A 15,086-nucleotide genomic window follows, 5' to 3' on the forward strand; every position below is an offset into this window, starting at 1 on the left:
ACAGATAGACCCAGTTGTATGAAGCTCTGGCTAGATGCATACATAGTTCCTTGGTCTCAGCAAGCCTGATCCCTGTTCCCGGAGGCGTGCCATTGAACTGTTCTTGGGTAAACTCAAGGTAACTCAAATACAGAAGCTACATTTCACACCTCTGAGTACAGTGTAGACATGCAACTTCATTGTCTTTGTGTCCTTGTGTGATAATTATTCTACATGTTCCTGGCCACTTGGTTCCCCATGTAGTAGGACAAACGTATTAGAAATAGTTTGGTGTGTATGTATGCCTGTGACAAGATATTAAAATAACTTCCTTTGTATATGCTCAAAAAGCAACTTGAATGCAGATCCTGCAAAGGTTTATGCAACATATACACTGCAGCTTTCTTCTCTGGATGCAGGATGCTTGTGCAGTAGGACAGGGGAACAGACCGACCTTAGATGGGTGTAGGGTTCCAGCTGATGCTGATGGGCAGAAGTGAGAAAGCTGAAGCCCTCATGGTAAATCTACACAAATGGGCACCTGTTCAGTACAAATACACTCAGCTACATACCACACAGAGGTTGTAAAACCCAAGCACCCTTGATCCTACAAGAAGTTTCACCCACCAACAAACCACATGTGGTGAGTGCATTATAGCTGTAACCTCAATCTTTCTAATTCCCCCACTTAATCTTTTTTTTCCAGCATGTGGAAGAGTATGGACTGGCACATGAGAAAGCATATGTTTGGGTAAACATTTCAGTAGTCTGTAAAGAGCTATGTGTTATCCATGGATAACGTTCCTTTCCCCACATCCTCCACAGCTGGTAAGGAAATTTGCTCTGGAGCGAGTAATGGACAGAACAGGTTGTACAGTTTGTCAAAACAGAACTCGCACCCTGTGCTTTCCTTTCTGAGGCTGATCATTCACGATTTTTCTCTTGTTCTATCAATGAGACTGTTAGCTCTAATCCGTCTACAGAGTCTGAATGAAAAACAGTCAGCCTACATATTCTCCTTGCATGGTTACAGTTGCTTATTCACTGTAATCAACTGGTCCCATGGTATTAGTCTTTTCTCTAAGGGGATGAGCGGAATATTTTCTCATGAGAAAACAAATATACATTAAATTTGTCAACATCTTTGTTGGTGACATGGACAGTGGGATTGAGTGCGCCCTCAGCAAGTTTGCCGATGACACCAAGCTGCGTGGTTCGGTTGATACGCCGGAGGGAAGGGATGCCATCCAGAGGGACCTCGACACGCTTGTGGGGTGGGCTGATGCCAAACTTATGAAGTTTAACCATGCCAAGTGCAAGGTCCTACACCTGGGTCGGAGCAATCCCAGGCACAGCTACAGGTTGGGCAGAGAAGAGATTCAGAGCAGCCCTGCAGAGAAGGACTTGGGGGTGTTGGTCGATGAAAAAATGAACATGAGCCAGCTTCAGTGTGCGCTCGCAGCCCAGAAAGCCGACTGTATCCTGGGCTGCATCAAGAGGAGCGTGACCAGCAGGTTGAAGGAGGTGATCCTGCCCCTCTACTCTGCTCTTGTGAGACCTCACTTGGAGTATTGTGTGCAGTTCTGGTGTCCTCAACATAAAAAGGACATGGAACTGTTGGAACAAGTCCAGAGGAGGGTCACGAGGATGATCAGGGGACTGGAGCACCTCCTGTATGGAGACAGGCTGAGAAAGTTTGGGCTATTCAGCCTGGAGAAGAGAAGGCTGCGTGGAGACCTCATAGCAGCCTTCCAGTATCTGAAGGGGGCCTGCAAGGATGCTGGGGATGGACTCTTCATCAGGGACTGTAGTGACAGGACAAGGGGTAACGGGTTAAAACTTAAACAGGGGAAGTTTAGATTGGATATAAGGAAGAAATTCTTTACTGAGAGGATGGTGAGGCACTGGAATGGGTTGCCCAGGGAGGTTGTGAATGCTCCATCCTTGGCGGTGTTCAAGGCCAGGTTGGATGAGGCCTTGGGTGGCATGGTTGAGTGTGAGGTGTCCCTGCCCATGGCAGGGGGGTTGGAACCTCATGATCTTAAGGTCCTTTCCAACCCTAACTATTCTATGATTCTGTGATTCTATGAAATAACTAACACCACACGAAGACTAACAACTTGCAAAGAACCAAATTCACCCCCTCAAGGATGATTACATATATATAATTCAAGTTCAAGTCTGCATGAAACATTCACTTCTTGGTCCTCCAGCCCAGCTAAATAGGTGCCCCTAATCCTTCTGAGACCTTGAGAGTGCAGGCCTTCAAGTGCAACCTGGTCCTCAAAGTTAGAGACTCCCGGGTCTACTCTCTTGGCTGGGATGATGCTCCTGCATCCTCCTGAAGAAGCCCCAAAGCTCCTGCATCCACCTGGCCCTCTTCACCTGAGGAGTTACGTGCTATTTGAGTATTTGCGCTTAATTTCTGCATGATCGCATGAAGAGTTGTGAGTAGTATTTGTTCAAGACTGTTTTCCTGACAGACACTTAACTCAAGCATGGAAATAACAGGACCTCTAAAGAGTTTTCCTGAAAAACTGTTGCTTAAAAAACCCCCCATATTTATGTGTTTGAAATTATTACATGCTTCTACATGAATATTTCTACATTTTTAAATTGAGATATCACATTTTGTTCTTTTTTATCACTTTGCTAGAGCAGTAGAAATTTCTCAAAGGGAAGCAATAAGAGAAAACACTCTATCATTCTATACTGCAGTACTTACAATAAGGTTGCCTTTCTTGACCACCAAAACCAAGTACTGTATTATTTGAACCTAGGAATAGTTGTGTTTCAGTGGATTCCACTGAGACATACACAAAGAAAATGCTAGCTCTATCATTTGTTTCTAATTTATTTTGCTACATAATACTTTAGCAATGGCTTTTGGAGCAACGTGGGTTCAGATACTATCTCAGAGCCCTGCGGTACAGACTGAGGAGGTGAAAAAAGGGTAAACATGCAACAGACCTAACAGGTGGTTTTCCACTTTGCTGAGGCTACTAAAGCATCTGTGGACCTCTACACTAAACTCAGACTCATTTGAAATTATTCCCAAATGCCCAAGAAAACATCCTATGGCTTGGGATCACTTCAGTTCAACAACGTTTCATCCCTTTTCTATAGCCTCCTTAGCAGGACCTTTATGCTGTGGTTCAACAATGCTTGGCAAATTCCCTCACAGTCAATTAAATCAAGAAAGCTTTGTGTTTGTATTAGCATAGCAGAACAAGCAACCATAAAAAACAGGGACACCTTGGGCAGGTTTTCTCTTAGCTCTGCTTGTTGCACCTTCTATGCAAAAAACTCCCATTCCTGTCCTAACAGAGAGCAGAACATGGCCCAAAACAACGCAAGATAGACCTCACACATCTACATTTCCTATTAAGCAACAGTAAGAATTCAGAATTTTTCCTTGCAGGCATTGTATAAAAGTTGATGGATAAGGCTTACTAACAGAGCAACTAAGTGGTGCTACGCATGATGTGAAAGGTGTGATTTTCCCCGGAATGCCCCAATGGCTTTTTTTGAGTCTAATGACTGTATCTGTTAAGTTTCTTTCTGGTTACCATGCCATTTTTTGGTTTTAGAATAAAGTGCAGATGTTTAGGTAAGAATAAGTTGCATTTAAAAATGGGTGACAATATGTAACAAAATGTTTTCCTTACCATCTGTTTTCTTTGATTCATCCCCCACACTGGACTGATCTTTTTTATCCAACTTATTGTCTTCCTTTAATTCACCTAGAAAGAAGCAATAAGAAACACTATAAGCATTTTAATGCAGACTGCAGTTTATTAATGCCTGTAACTCAAACTGCAACATCCAAAGGAGATGCTCCTTAGGAGAAAAGGTCTGAATTCACAAGGAACTGGATTAACACATTTTCACAGAATAAAGCACCAGATAAAATTTATCATATAGAAAATGAAGCTTTACAATCTATTTTTAAATTCATTCTAATTATTAACACCTTCTTAAGTGCACATGCAAAATCATACTCCCTCTGGTTGTATGTAGGCCATTAAAAACCTGAGCATAACCTTCATCTCAGAATCAGGACTCTGGAACATTTATGCTTCTAAAGGACTAAGACCCTGCAAGACTTCCTCATTAGTCTCTGCATTAGAGAACCACCTTACATCTCCCAGACAGTCCTACATGATTTTGCCTTACTTTCTCTTACCAGTTTCCTTTATCCACAGACTCATTTGGGTTGGTCCTTTGATGACAGTACCAGAGAACAATCATCCCAGTACTGATGACTGGCTTTAGAGTCTCTATAGCAAACCAGGCAAGCAAGACTTTGGCAGAGCAATGTTTGATGCAGAATGAAAATGGCAAGCTGAGCTGTGGTGTATTTTATGAAGCCAGGAAGGTTAACCAGAGTCATTCCAATCTTCTGTCCTCTGTAAGTCACACAGCAGAGCACATCAGACCTCTCCAGACCATACCTTCATTGAACGAGAATGCCCAATGCACACCAAATGAAAACTAACTTAAAAGGAGAGCTCCAGCAGAACAGGGTTCTTTCAGCTACAGTGTCCAAGCAGCAGCAAAGAAGGTGTCCTTCCTTCAGATGTTCAGAGAAGCAACGGCAGCCTGCCCAGATGGGAGCAGGCAACTTGTCCTTCCCCGGTGGAGGAGTAGCAGTGAATGTGTGATCCACAACTCAATACAAAAAGACTCACTTCTGAATTTTGTAACTGTGAGGTATGTTACAGGGCTGTATTAAAGGGATGCTTATTCCATTTCTATTATTAGTTTTCTCACTACAACTAGTTCCTGGCCTTTGGATCCAGATTATATGTATGATGTGTTAAAGAGGAGCTGATCTGCTTTCAAAATAGTCATGGCCAGTGGATATTTTTTTTACAGCTCAAAAAAAGGAGTAATTGCAGAGAAGTAAGGTCTCCCTCTTCCATACTGGGTTCTAACCAGTGGAATATTTGTTATTCTTGGATGACAGAGGATCAATGTCTCTCTCCAATTAAGCTTCATCATAGTATGAGAGAGGAATGGTTTTCAAATCTTAAAATATCTAAGAAGATGGAATAAACATATCCTGTTCAGTTCTCATTCAGTGCCAAAACTTCTCATGCTTTTCTTCCCAAGCTCAGTGAGAGGAAATTGAAAGCATGATACAGGACAAGCAGCGACCTTCTCAGCTGATCACATAGCCACTGACTTGGGCTCCAAGCAGGGCTGAGGTGTCTGCTTGATGAAGGTGGCTTCTAAAAGGAGGACACTGTCTTCAGGAAATTTAATGAAAATGTATCTAGCAAAGTACAAGTCTTCCTGAATTTCCTCCATTGTCATACGGCTGATGGTAACGATGAGCTATTAATGCTGTTTTTCAGCATTCCATAAAGAAGTTGCTTGACCCTAAGTGTGTGCAGGAAAAGATGATGAGCATACACACACACATTATTTAACAGTTTGATCTCTTGGAGAAAGCACACAGGCAGCCAGGGACTGAAAGAGACTTCAAACTCACTCAAAAACACAATTTCTGAACTTTCATTGAATATAACTTATTATGAACATGGGGCTTTTGAGTATTGTAATATCCACCCTGCCATAATGCCAGCAGCAGAGCAGAACGATGATCATAATGATCTTTTTGAAAGGGATTACAAAGGCAGAGAAATAAGAAGGCAAATACTTTACGATGAGATATTAACATATAGGCGTAAAGGGAGCTGTGGTGAACCCAGAGACATTAATGTGAGGATTTCATCAGTCTCCAAAGACTCTGCAGTGATTGTACCTCATAAAGGCCTTTTCCCATAAATTAAGCAGCAGAATTTCTTTTCCTGAGGATGACACTAATTTTCAGAAATCACTATAATTCTTTTCAAAGCATTTCTGACACCTGCAGCAGAGAGACACTGCAGGAAAAGGTACTGTCAAAATCACTAGAGCAAACTTTAATAACCCCGTATTGTTAGAAACATGTAAAACAAAAGATTTCAGAAGAAAAGCCTCATGCAGTTTAGATGGGATTTCAGATGTCCCCAACCTTTTTGCCTCTTGACCAGCAGCCAAGTGAAATATATGAGAGTCACATCAGGAATATTTTAAACTGGATTTCTGCCTCTGCTGCCATCTAAACTCACTGTCTGACTTTCAAAGCCTGTATGCTCAACTCAGGCTTTTCTTCAGAGGATGTCTCCAAGTCTGACTTTGCTGTTTTTGAACTGACTGATGATAGCCAAGTTTGTGACAGGTCTCATGCACTGCCATTTTCTGATAATGGCTTCAAGGAGCAGGAGCTGGGGAGTTAAGGACAGTGAAATGGCCTAGAGACAACTCATCTGTTCTAATGGGGGGCACAGGTTAATGTTTACTGCAATTTTCAAACATATTTCCACCTTTTCTGGGTGTAAAATACGATTTTTATTGTAACTCAGTTGTATAGAGAGTTAAAACCGTGGAAACAAATTCCTGACCAAACAAAAGGCTTGTGACTGCCCTAATAAATGAGCAAAGGAACACTGAATAAAATAACAAAAACAGACAGGACAGAAAATCCTCTGTCCCAAGCCACATTTATATCTGAGGCTCAATTACCTTTAATATCTTTACTAAAATACCTTTAATTTGCCTTAAAAAAAGTTTATAAGCAACCTTTGGCTTGTCCTCTGTCAGTTACCCAAGCACTGAAGCTGTTCATTGAACTAAGAACATTTGTTTCAGCTTTTCAGCCTGTGCACAACAGCCTGCTTCATTTCCACAACAAAAGTCATGTTTTCCTTCCCTCCAAAACTGCCCAAGCAGGTATGATGTATCCCATCTTCAACTGGAAGAACACTACTTGAGAGTTAAATAGTAGCTTCTGGTTCCCATATGCAGATGACTATGCCAGTGGTCCAGGTTCCCCATCACTGAGGTTTTAGGGCTGGATTTACATTTCAACGGAAGAAGAAAACTCACCATTATGGACATGCTGTTTCTCATCTCCCACTGCATGATGAGAGTCCATTCCCCTATCTGTCTTAGGTGTATTTTTCCCTTGAGAGGCTTCATGTTTGTTCACCCCAGTTTGCCGAGTCCCATTTGTATGATTCTGATTGGAATCTGCGCTTTTGTTTTCCCCTGGATTTGGTTCTTTGCTGTTCTCTGTCTTTGCTGCTGTGGTATCTTCAGCTGGCTTCTTTTCATCTTTTTCATCTGTTTTCTTTTCATCTGTTCCCTGATGAGCATTTTCCTCTGCTTCTTTCTTAGCTTTTTCTTCTGCATCCTCAGCAAAGAGAGAAGCAAAACAAGGAAAGAAATCACGATTATCAGTGAATTTGACAAGAATGTTACAACTCACACATCTAAATCTACTTCAGTTTTTCACATGCAAACAGCTTTTACTTCGATAAATGTAGGAATTGACCTGACATGGGAAAAAGAGCACAGAGTAACATTTAAGAAAGTATTCTGAATAATCCCAAACCATGTTGGCCTATAACGTATATTATTTGCATTTCTTTTTTACACCATGGAAGATTCATCTTTGAGAATACAGCACCTCAAGATTCTTAGAAGGCAAACTAAAAAGAGATATTAGCTATTGAAGGTTCTAGGGGTGAAGAGGTAGTTAATTTTTGACACATAACAATCATTCAAATTACATTCATTTTATCTTATACCATACCATGTAACCCTATGCACACAGAAAAACTTGGTTCTTTAATACCTGATTTTTCCCCCTCTTGTTCCAAGTTGCTTCCTAATCTCTTCCCTTCTAATTACAGTTACCTTTTCTTCATGGCTCTGTCCTTTCTTGGCAGACTCATATACTGCTGCTAATACTTGCCCTTCCATCCCCAAAAGCCTTACAGTCAATCACAAATACACAAAGGTGTAAATTCAAAAGTGAGTGTTGAGCAGCATCTCAAAATACTGTCATTCAGAAAAAATCAAATCACAGAGAAGCCAATTTCCCCCTTTCAAGATACTGCTCTTGTTGTTATCCAAATCCTAGGTACTGATGCAACACTTATAACAGAGGTTGCAAATTACTGCAGCTCCAGGTGTTGAGACCACTGTTTCTAGCCGAGGTTGGGTACAGCACACTCCCCAGACTCAGCTGCAAAGGCTCTGTGTGGCTTCCTGCATCTCACTGCAAAGCAGGACACAACCACAGTCCCTCAGCACAGCCCTCAAGCTATTAAACATGGCTGGGTGTGCAGAGACTCTGGGCAGAGACCCCATCATTTTCTTCCCCTTTTCCATGATCAATAGAGACTTCACCTGCAAAAGCAGCTGAGTAGCTCAGCACATGCTCAATTTGGAACCTGTGATCTTAAGCAGCTTCAGAGAATCACATACATCCATACCGAGTCTAAGCATTCAGATGTGACCACCCTATGTATTCAAGGGTCTGTATGCAAGATCTCTCAGTTGGCAATATCCCAGCCCACTCATTACCCCATCGTGGGCAACCAATTGCACTTTGATTGTGATAAGAATGACAGATGTAGGTCAGGTTGGACAAAGTCTTGGGTGACGTGGTCTAGTGTTAGGCACCCCTGCCCATGACAGGGGGTTGGAACTGGATGATCTTAAGGTTCTTTCCAACCCTAACTATTCTCTGATCCTATGTATGTTCTGAGCAAGCTGATTTAGTTGAAGATGTCCCTGCTCATTGCAGGAGGGTTGGATTGGATGGCCTTTGAAGATCCCTTCCAACCCAAAGCATTCCATCTATCTCCTGTTTTCTGAGAGATTGTGTAAGCTGATGAGCAGAGGAACAGATCCCACAAAACACTGAATAAAGTGTTGGTCCTATGGAAGTATTCTTGATGTCTATAGAGATGTTTCACTCATTACAGGAGCAGGGTCTTGGCCAGGGAGTAAAAATTACAAAATAATTTCTATGTCTCTTGTCAAATGGTTCTTATGAGTGAATCAGAACTCATTTTGAGGAAAATATAACAACGGGATACAAGAGAGAAAGGGGGAAATCTGTCTTTGATAAGAAATGTCAATCTGCGTTTCCTTGCCAGCAGCCAAATAAAATTAATTAATTTTTAAATTAATGAATTCTGGCTCACATGAAAACAAAATTAAATTAGATATGAGCCTCCCTCACTTTATTAATAATTCCTGAGATCTATGGTAGCTTCCATTGACGGCTCAGCAATGCACGTTGATGTTTTCCCTGGAGTCTCATGGTATACAGAAGGACACCTCTCATTTGGAGGTCTGAAAAGTAAAATGCTGCATTTTGCACCTGAGCAAGAGAGACATTCAGCTCAGGACACTGGGGGTTACTACAGCACCACTGGATGAGTGCCCCTTGTCAAAATTAGTGTCACAAAATACTTCATCTAAATGGTGCTTTGCACATCGGGGGTTTGTTTATTCAGCTTTTTCATCTGTGAGTATTTAATGATTACTCTTTAAGCAAAAAGAGATCAGGAATAAACCCCACTTACTTTGCCCACACAGTTCTAGAAGTTTTCTATAAATACCACACTCAGGATAAAAACAGCTCAGTGATGCTCCCAGGGACTACGCCATTACCAAAGGGAATAGAGTATTCTACAAAGAAATTATTATTATTATTATTATTATTTTCAATAGTAATTCATGATAGTCACTGTTTAATAATAATAATAATAATAATAATAATAATAATAATAATAATAATGGTTTCCTTCCCTCCCGGTCACCAGTTGCTATCTGCTGTCAATCAACTAGTTAAATGCTGTATCTGTCTTTGTTTAATAATTCTTAGTTTTATTGGCAGAGCATCTTTGATGCATTGGAAGCCACCGGCTTGACAGGGTCAGGAATTTTAACTCCTGCTGTGTGGCAGGCCCTGCTGCATATGGCAAAGACAGGCAAGGCAGATGGAGGGGGGTGCACAGACTTCCTGCAAGTCAGGAGCAGCAGAGCAAAGGTTTTGATGCAAGGCTTTGGGGTCCCAGTTCCTTAGTCAGGTCCCAGTCCTCAGCCACTCTGTCTGAGCCAGACATTTGTATAAACCTTTTAAAGTTAGAAAAATACGCATGGTTGTACTGCTAAATGCACCCAGAAACACAGACATTATGTGAAAGTCAATGAATGCAGATGAACAGAAGCTGAGACTGCTTTCTGAATCTCTGATCCATAAACTGAGGCCCCGATCCAAGTTACTGGTGACGAAGTTTGGCAAAAACATAAAGTAAATCGACTTTCCAGGGCTGAAGGTTGTCAGAAAGGTAAAGATAAAATGACCCACTCAGGAGCTCTCCTGTCTAATAATGCAGACTGTTGAGCTCTCTGCTTTCAAGTGATCAGCTAATTCTTACACAGACCACCCTCAGTAGCTGCTAGAAGGATTTTTTTTTTATGAGGCAATTAAAAATAAAACATTCTCGTCTTCAGCTAAAATATTAAAAACCAAACACTTATCGTCAGGATACCCCGTAAAGAATGGATATGAAATACTGCATCCAGACAAACTACCAGTGCCAGCATTAGTTAAGCAATGTGTGCACATCCACTTGAGTCATAACTTGACATTTACATGTGCACATTTAGGAAAAAGTCTTTATGCAAAGCAGTCGCTGCAAGTGGGTACAAAGCACATTTAAAAACTAAATATCCAGAATCTATTCTGAGCTAATTTATATATTTGTTTTAAATGAAATGTTAGATAGATTTTATTTATTTCCCCATAGGTGTCTCTCGCATGTAAGATTTTTATCCAGCAGATCCTTAGACAGGCAATTATATATGGTACATGTTGAAATTAAATCCTTAAAACTAGTCACCTGGATTGGCTTCATTTGCTCAACACCGCTATTCTCTAAGACACTATGTTAAATGCTCTGCTTGTTTGGTTAGCTTTAATTTGGTTGCTCCACAAAGAACTATTAAATGCCAATTGAAAAAAAAAAAAGACCACACAAAAAGCTACAAAAAAGCCCCTTGCAAAAAAAGCAGATTTTGAATTATGTTTTTGTTTTCATTTTCATAGAATGCCCAGAAAGGCTTTTCCTGAATGGCAAGTTTAAATCACAAAGGAGAATTTAATTTGAATAATAATGCATGCTTTCCTGCACCTTTAGACAGGCTTTTCAGTTGGAGAGGAACAATTTCCTCTGGCAAATAGGAGAATGATGGCAAATCTTCCACCAGCCCTGAAGCCAAGGCCACAGAATACACTAAAATCGCGCTCCTTCCATTTACATGAAATAAAACAACTCCATTAAATACAGGTTTGAGTAACAAACATTCAGCTCGGAGAAGAAATTGTATCACTAACAATTCCATGGAGAAAAAAAAACACAATCAGTGACACATTCCTCCTTTTTTGGTTCCAAAGCTGCTCTAAATCACCTGAGCGCTCTAGGAGACCATGGGCAATCATCCAGCCCCTGGAGGCAATGGGCAGTTGTACATGAGTTCTCAACAGATGGCTGTCATTGATTCCAAAAGATCTCTGACAATAGAGATTTGCCAGTGTCTAACTTATTATTGGTTTGTGATTACTTGCCAATTTTTTCTCCTCTTAACAGCCATGGGTACTTGAATAAAACCAAACCATAGCTCCCTTATTCTGCAGCTGCAGTAGTCTTCAGAAAACTGCTTTGAGCTACCAACAACAGTTATCACTTGCATTGCTGTACTCTGCAGTGGTCTGCAACTGGTCCATGTGTTTCCTGAACTGCAGTGGCCAAAACTGCACACAACACTGCTGTGGGGACCTTGTTACTGCTAGTAAGACACGAAGGATGCCAAGGGGCCTTAGAAGCAAGATCTGGTGATTTTTGTTGTGTTGTTTTGGGGCTTTTTTCTCTGTTTGGGGTTTTTTCCAATTACATGACAATATTGAACCCTGATCAACCTGCAACCAACACAGCCCTCATGCTTCTCTGAAATATTTGGAGTCCCTCCCAGGTTAATGATATCATGAGTATTTGCTGCACAGTTCCCAAGTCATTACCAAAGTTATCACTAGAAGTAGGAAACCAGCTATGAATGCACAATATCCTGTCCTTCCCTGAAAGACTATCCATAGCTCCTTCAATCTTAACAGTGAACAACTGATAACCTATCTCTACAAATGCAGTTCCAGCTATTTTTGCACCCACCCCAGTCTGACTCATGACTTCAGGGGACCTCCCTTACAACTGGTTTTTTCCCTTCCCATTGTCCACATCCTCTTCGTGAAGTACACTTAACACCACATCAGAAGAGTACAAGGCACAGATGAATTACAGTATTCCTATCTTTCTGAGCTCACTGTATGTTGCTGATCTTGAAAAGCAGATTCTTTCAAACTAACAAGTGCTTACTTGGAGAATAATTTGATTGAAGAAGAGCTTGAAGAAGAGGTCAAAAGAATTGTTACTCTTTCCCTAAGAAGCCTGGCTGTTACCTTTGGTGGCTTGCGCTTTCCATTTCTCCCGGTTCTGCTGCACCACCTCAGTCCAGGTGGCTTTAAAACATTTGAAATCCACAGTGAGTATGGAGCAGTTGAGTGAGGCACTTCCTTCGGACCCAGTGCTCTTGACACTTGATCTTTTAACTTCAGAGGGATTAATGCTATTCAGACTGGGACACAAGATCACAAAACACAGAAGAAATCAGTATCCCATTCACCCAAACATAGCTAAGAAGAAATGATGACTGTAAGTCTAAACTTAATAGAGTCCATCAGAAAAACAAAAACTAAGTTTGAAACCCCCCTTTCTCCCATCCCAGGTCTGATATTAAAGCAAACAGTATAACCTGAGACAGTACTAGAAATAAAGGGCAGCTTTTCCCCACTTAGTTTTTGGTATCCATAGTCCCTAAGACATAGAATCACCCAAAATGTTGCCATTACCTTCATTGTGCATCTTCACTCCCTACATATTCTTTGGAGAGTCACACGGTTCTAGAAATCAAGTATGTCAAAGGAAGAGGCTCCTAAAATTCACCAGTGGGAGTCATTAGGCACAGGACAGGAGGCAAACCTCTGTCCAGGTCTTGATGAGCTCAGCTGAGGCTGAAACCAGGCGCTCATTTTGGTTACACACCCCACAGTTGTCTTTCAAGGACGGACACTTCTTTGTGCACACTTTTGTAAAGGCAGCAAGGTAACTGACATAGAAAGATATTAGTGCTTGTTCTTCGTGCAACAGCCCAAGAGTAAAGAAGTCACCTAAGACAGGGAGCCTTGACTTGGTTGCCCTACTCTAGGGAGCACTAGCCATGTGGCGTTTGAATTCCAAGACTTGTCTTGTCCATGAAACAACTAAAAGAGTAGTTTCTCTGCAACAGCAGAGCAAGTTAAATTGGCCAAGACTCTTTACACCCAAACTCCATGTGAATCTGATGGTATTTCACACATACACATACTGTAACCCTATCTACTGTCACTAGGATGTGCTGATACTTCCCAGTCCTCTTCTGTATTTAAATGGCATTGATCCCATTTACACCTCCAGACATGAAGAACTGTGCGCCTCCCCATGACTCCCCTCTACCTTTTTTAGGACATTAGTGACTGAGAGCAGCACTAAAGTTCACCTGACTGCACGGCTAAAACCATTTGTGCTCACTGCCTTCGGAGGCATGGCTCAGGTTTATGTCAGCCTCCCTCTTTGCCCTCCCCTGGGCTGGAGTTTCCCTGCAACAAAGTCATGTCACAAGGTGAGCTGTGGTGTCAGCAATGCAGATATGGGCCTTTAAGCCATGTGGAAGATATACGCTGTGGGGAGGAAACTGGGGGAGTTGGCACAACGGCAGCATGTGCAGAGGGAAGGGAGAGGGCTGTGTTATTCACCTGGAACGCCTGAACCCGGACATGCCAGAGCGGGAAGCTTCGTCGATGAGCGGAGTCACAATCTTCTCAGTCATGTCAGTCAGCACAGTAAAAGTGGGTTCCACGATGAAATCAATGAAACCTGAGCAGAAACACAAGCAGAGTCAAGCAGGCAAGAGGAGGATTTATGTGGAGTCACTGCTTCAGCGATCGCAGACAGCCGCACTGTAAAAGACAGAGTAAAGAAAATTATACCTTGAAAGAGGGATAGGCAAACACTAGAAAAGGAAAACAGAGTTATACATTGATCCAACAGCCTGGATATAGCACACAATAAAAGGTACCTACTTAAACGCTGGAAAGAAGCTGTGGCAAATCAGAACATAAACAGATGCACCAGAGCTTGTTTTATACAAGAAGTGTGATGTTTAAGCCAAATTCCAAGCGGATTTGGCTAAAACCCAGTTTCAAAAATGAAGTCTCTAAAAGCAGAAAATATAACAGTAATAATAGTGCTAAGCTTTGCTGGTGTGGAGTTACATGCAAAACTCCCTTACTGCAAATCAGTGGGTTGCTGTGAATATTCTCTCCTCAGTGTTCAGCCAGCTTGTTCTTGTAGATAATAAAACAGATTTAGATGCTTTTCCCTGCATTTTTTTTAGCATAAAATAATATCTACTTCAGTATCCAGTTTGGCAGAGACGAATATGGCTCTGATCTGAATGTTGGGACAGGCAGACTGAAGGGCCCTATGGCCATAAACTCACAAGATGAGGGAAGATCCAAGCTGCATGATAAAAATGGGGAGTGAGGAGCTTAGAGTACTTTACACCTTCCCCTAAATTCTCATGGGGGACAAGGACTATTTCTAGTGTTCATTTTAGCACTTCACTTAGTAAATTTCTTGGTGCTGCAGGCAGCCAAGAAAACAATAAAGTCTTTAATCCCTTCTAAGGCACGTCAGGATTCAGGTTTTTCCCCACTATTACATTTTTTAAAGATTTGTAATTATCAACTATTGATTCTACATTCATGATATTATCATTTCTGTGACTGGGTCATCGTGTTTCGACAACAGATCCTGGCGATTCTAGGTGGCAACAACAAAAGGAGAAGAGACCACATGGGTCATGCACCTGAATTCACAGCAGCTTTGATCCACACCTGGAGAACAGTCAGTTGAGTATCCTTCTAGTTCCATTTCCCTTCCCTGATTTTGGCTAGATTTCTAAAAAGATGGGTAATTAAGTGCATTTTCATGCCCAGCCAAATGAAAAACATCACTTGCAAGTTCTTAGAATTTCACACTAACATTCTGTAAATGTGGAGAAAATATGCATTCGGTCTTATTTGAACATCTGAATCATGTGCC

The 15,086-nt window shown here is 41.5% G+C and overlaps 1 protein-coding gene across 1 annotated transcript in view; it reads right to left on the minus strand.

Moving 5' to 3' along the window:
• The window catches only part of PDE1C (phosphodiesterase 1C), a gene marked incomplete at both ends in the record, with an annotated part of 281,929 nt that overhangs the window by 22,440 nt on the left and 244,403 nt on the right, over positions 1-15,086 (minus strand). The window contains 4 exons of the mRNA XM_080611752.1: positions 3,648-3,722; positions 6,916-7,215; positions 12,344-12,519; positions 13,736-13,856. Coding sequence (XP_080467878.1) covers positions 3,648-3,722; positions 6,916-7,215; positions 12,344-12,519; positions 13,736-13,856 — 672 coding nt within the window. The remainder of the gene's footprint in view (positions 1-3,647; positions 3,723-6,915; positions 7,216-12,343; positions 12,520-13,735; positions 13,857-15,086) is intronic.

The sequence above is a fragment of the Psittacula echo genome (assembly GCF_963264785.1).
Source record: "Psittacula echo genome assembly, chromosome: 2".
Taxonomy (NCBI): domain Eukaryota; kingdom Metazoa; phylum Chordata; class Aves; order Psittaciformes; family Psittacidae; genus Psittacula; species Psittacula echo.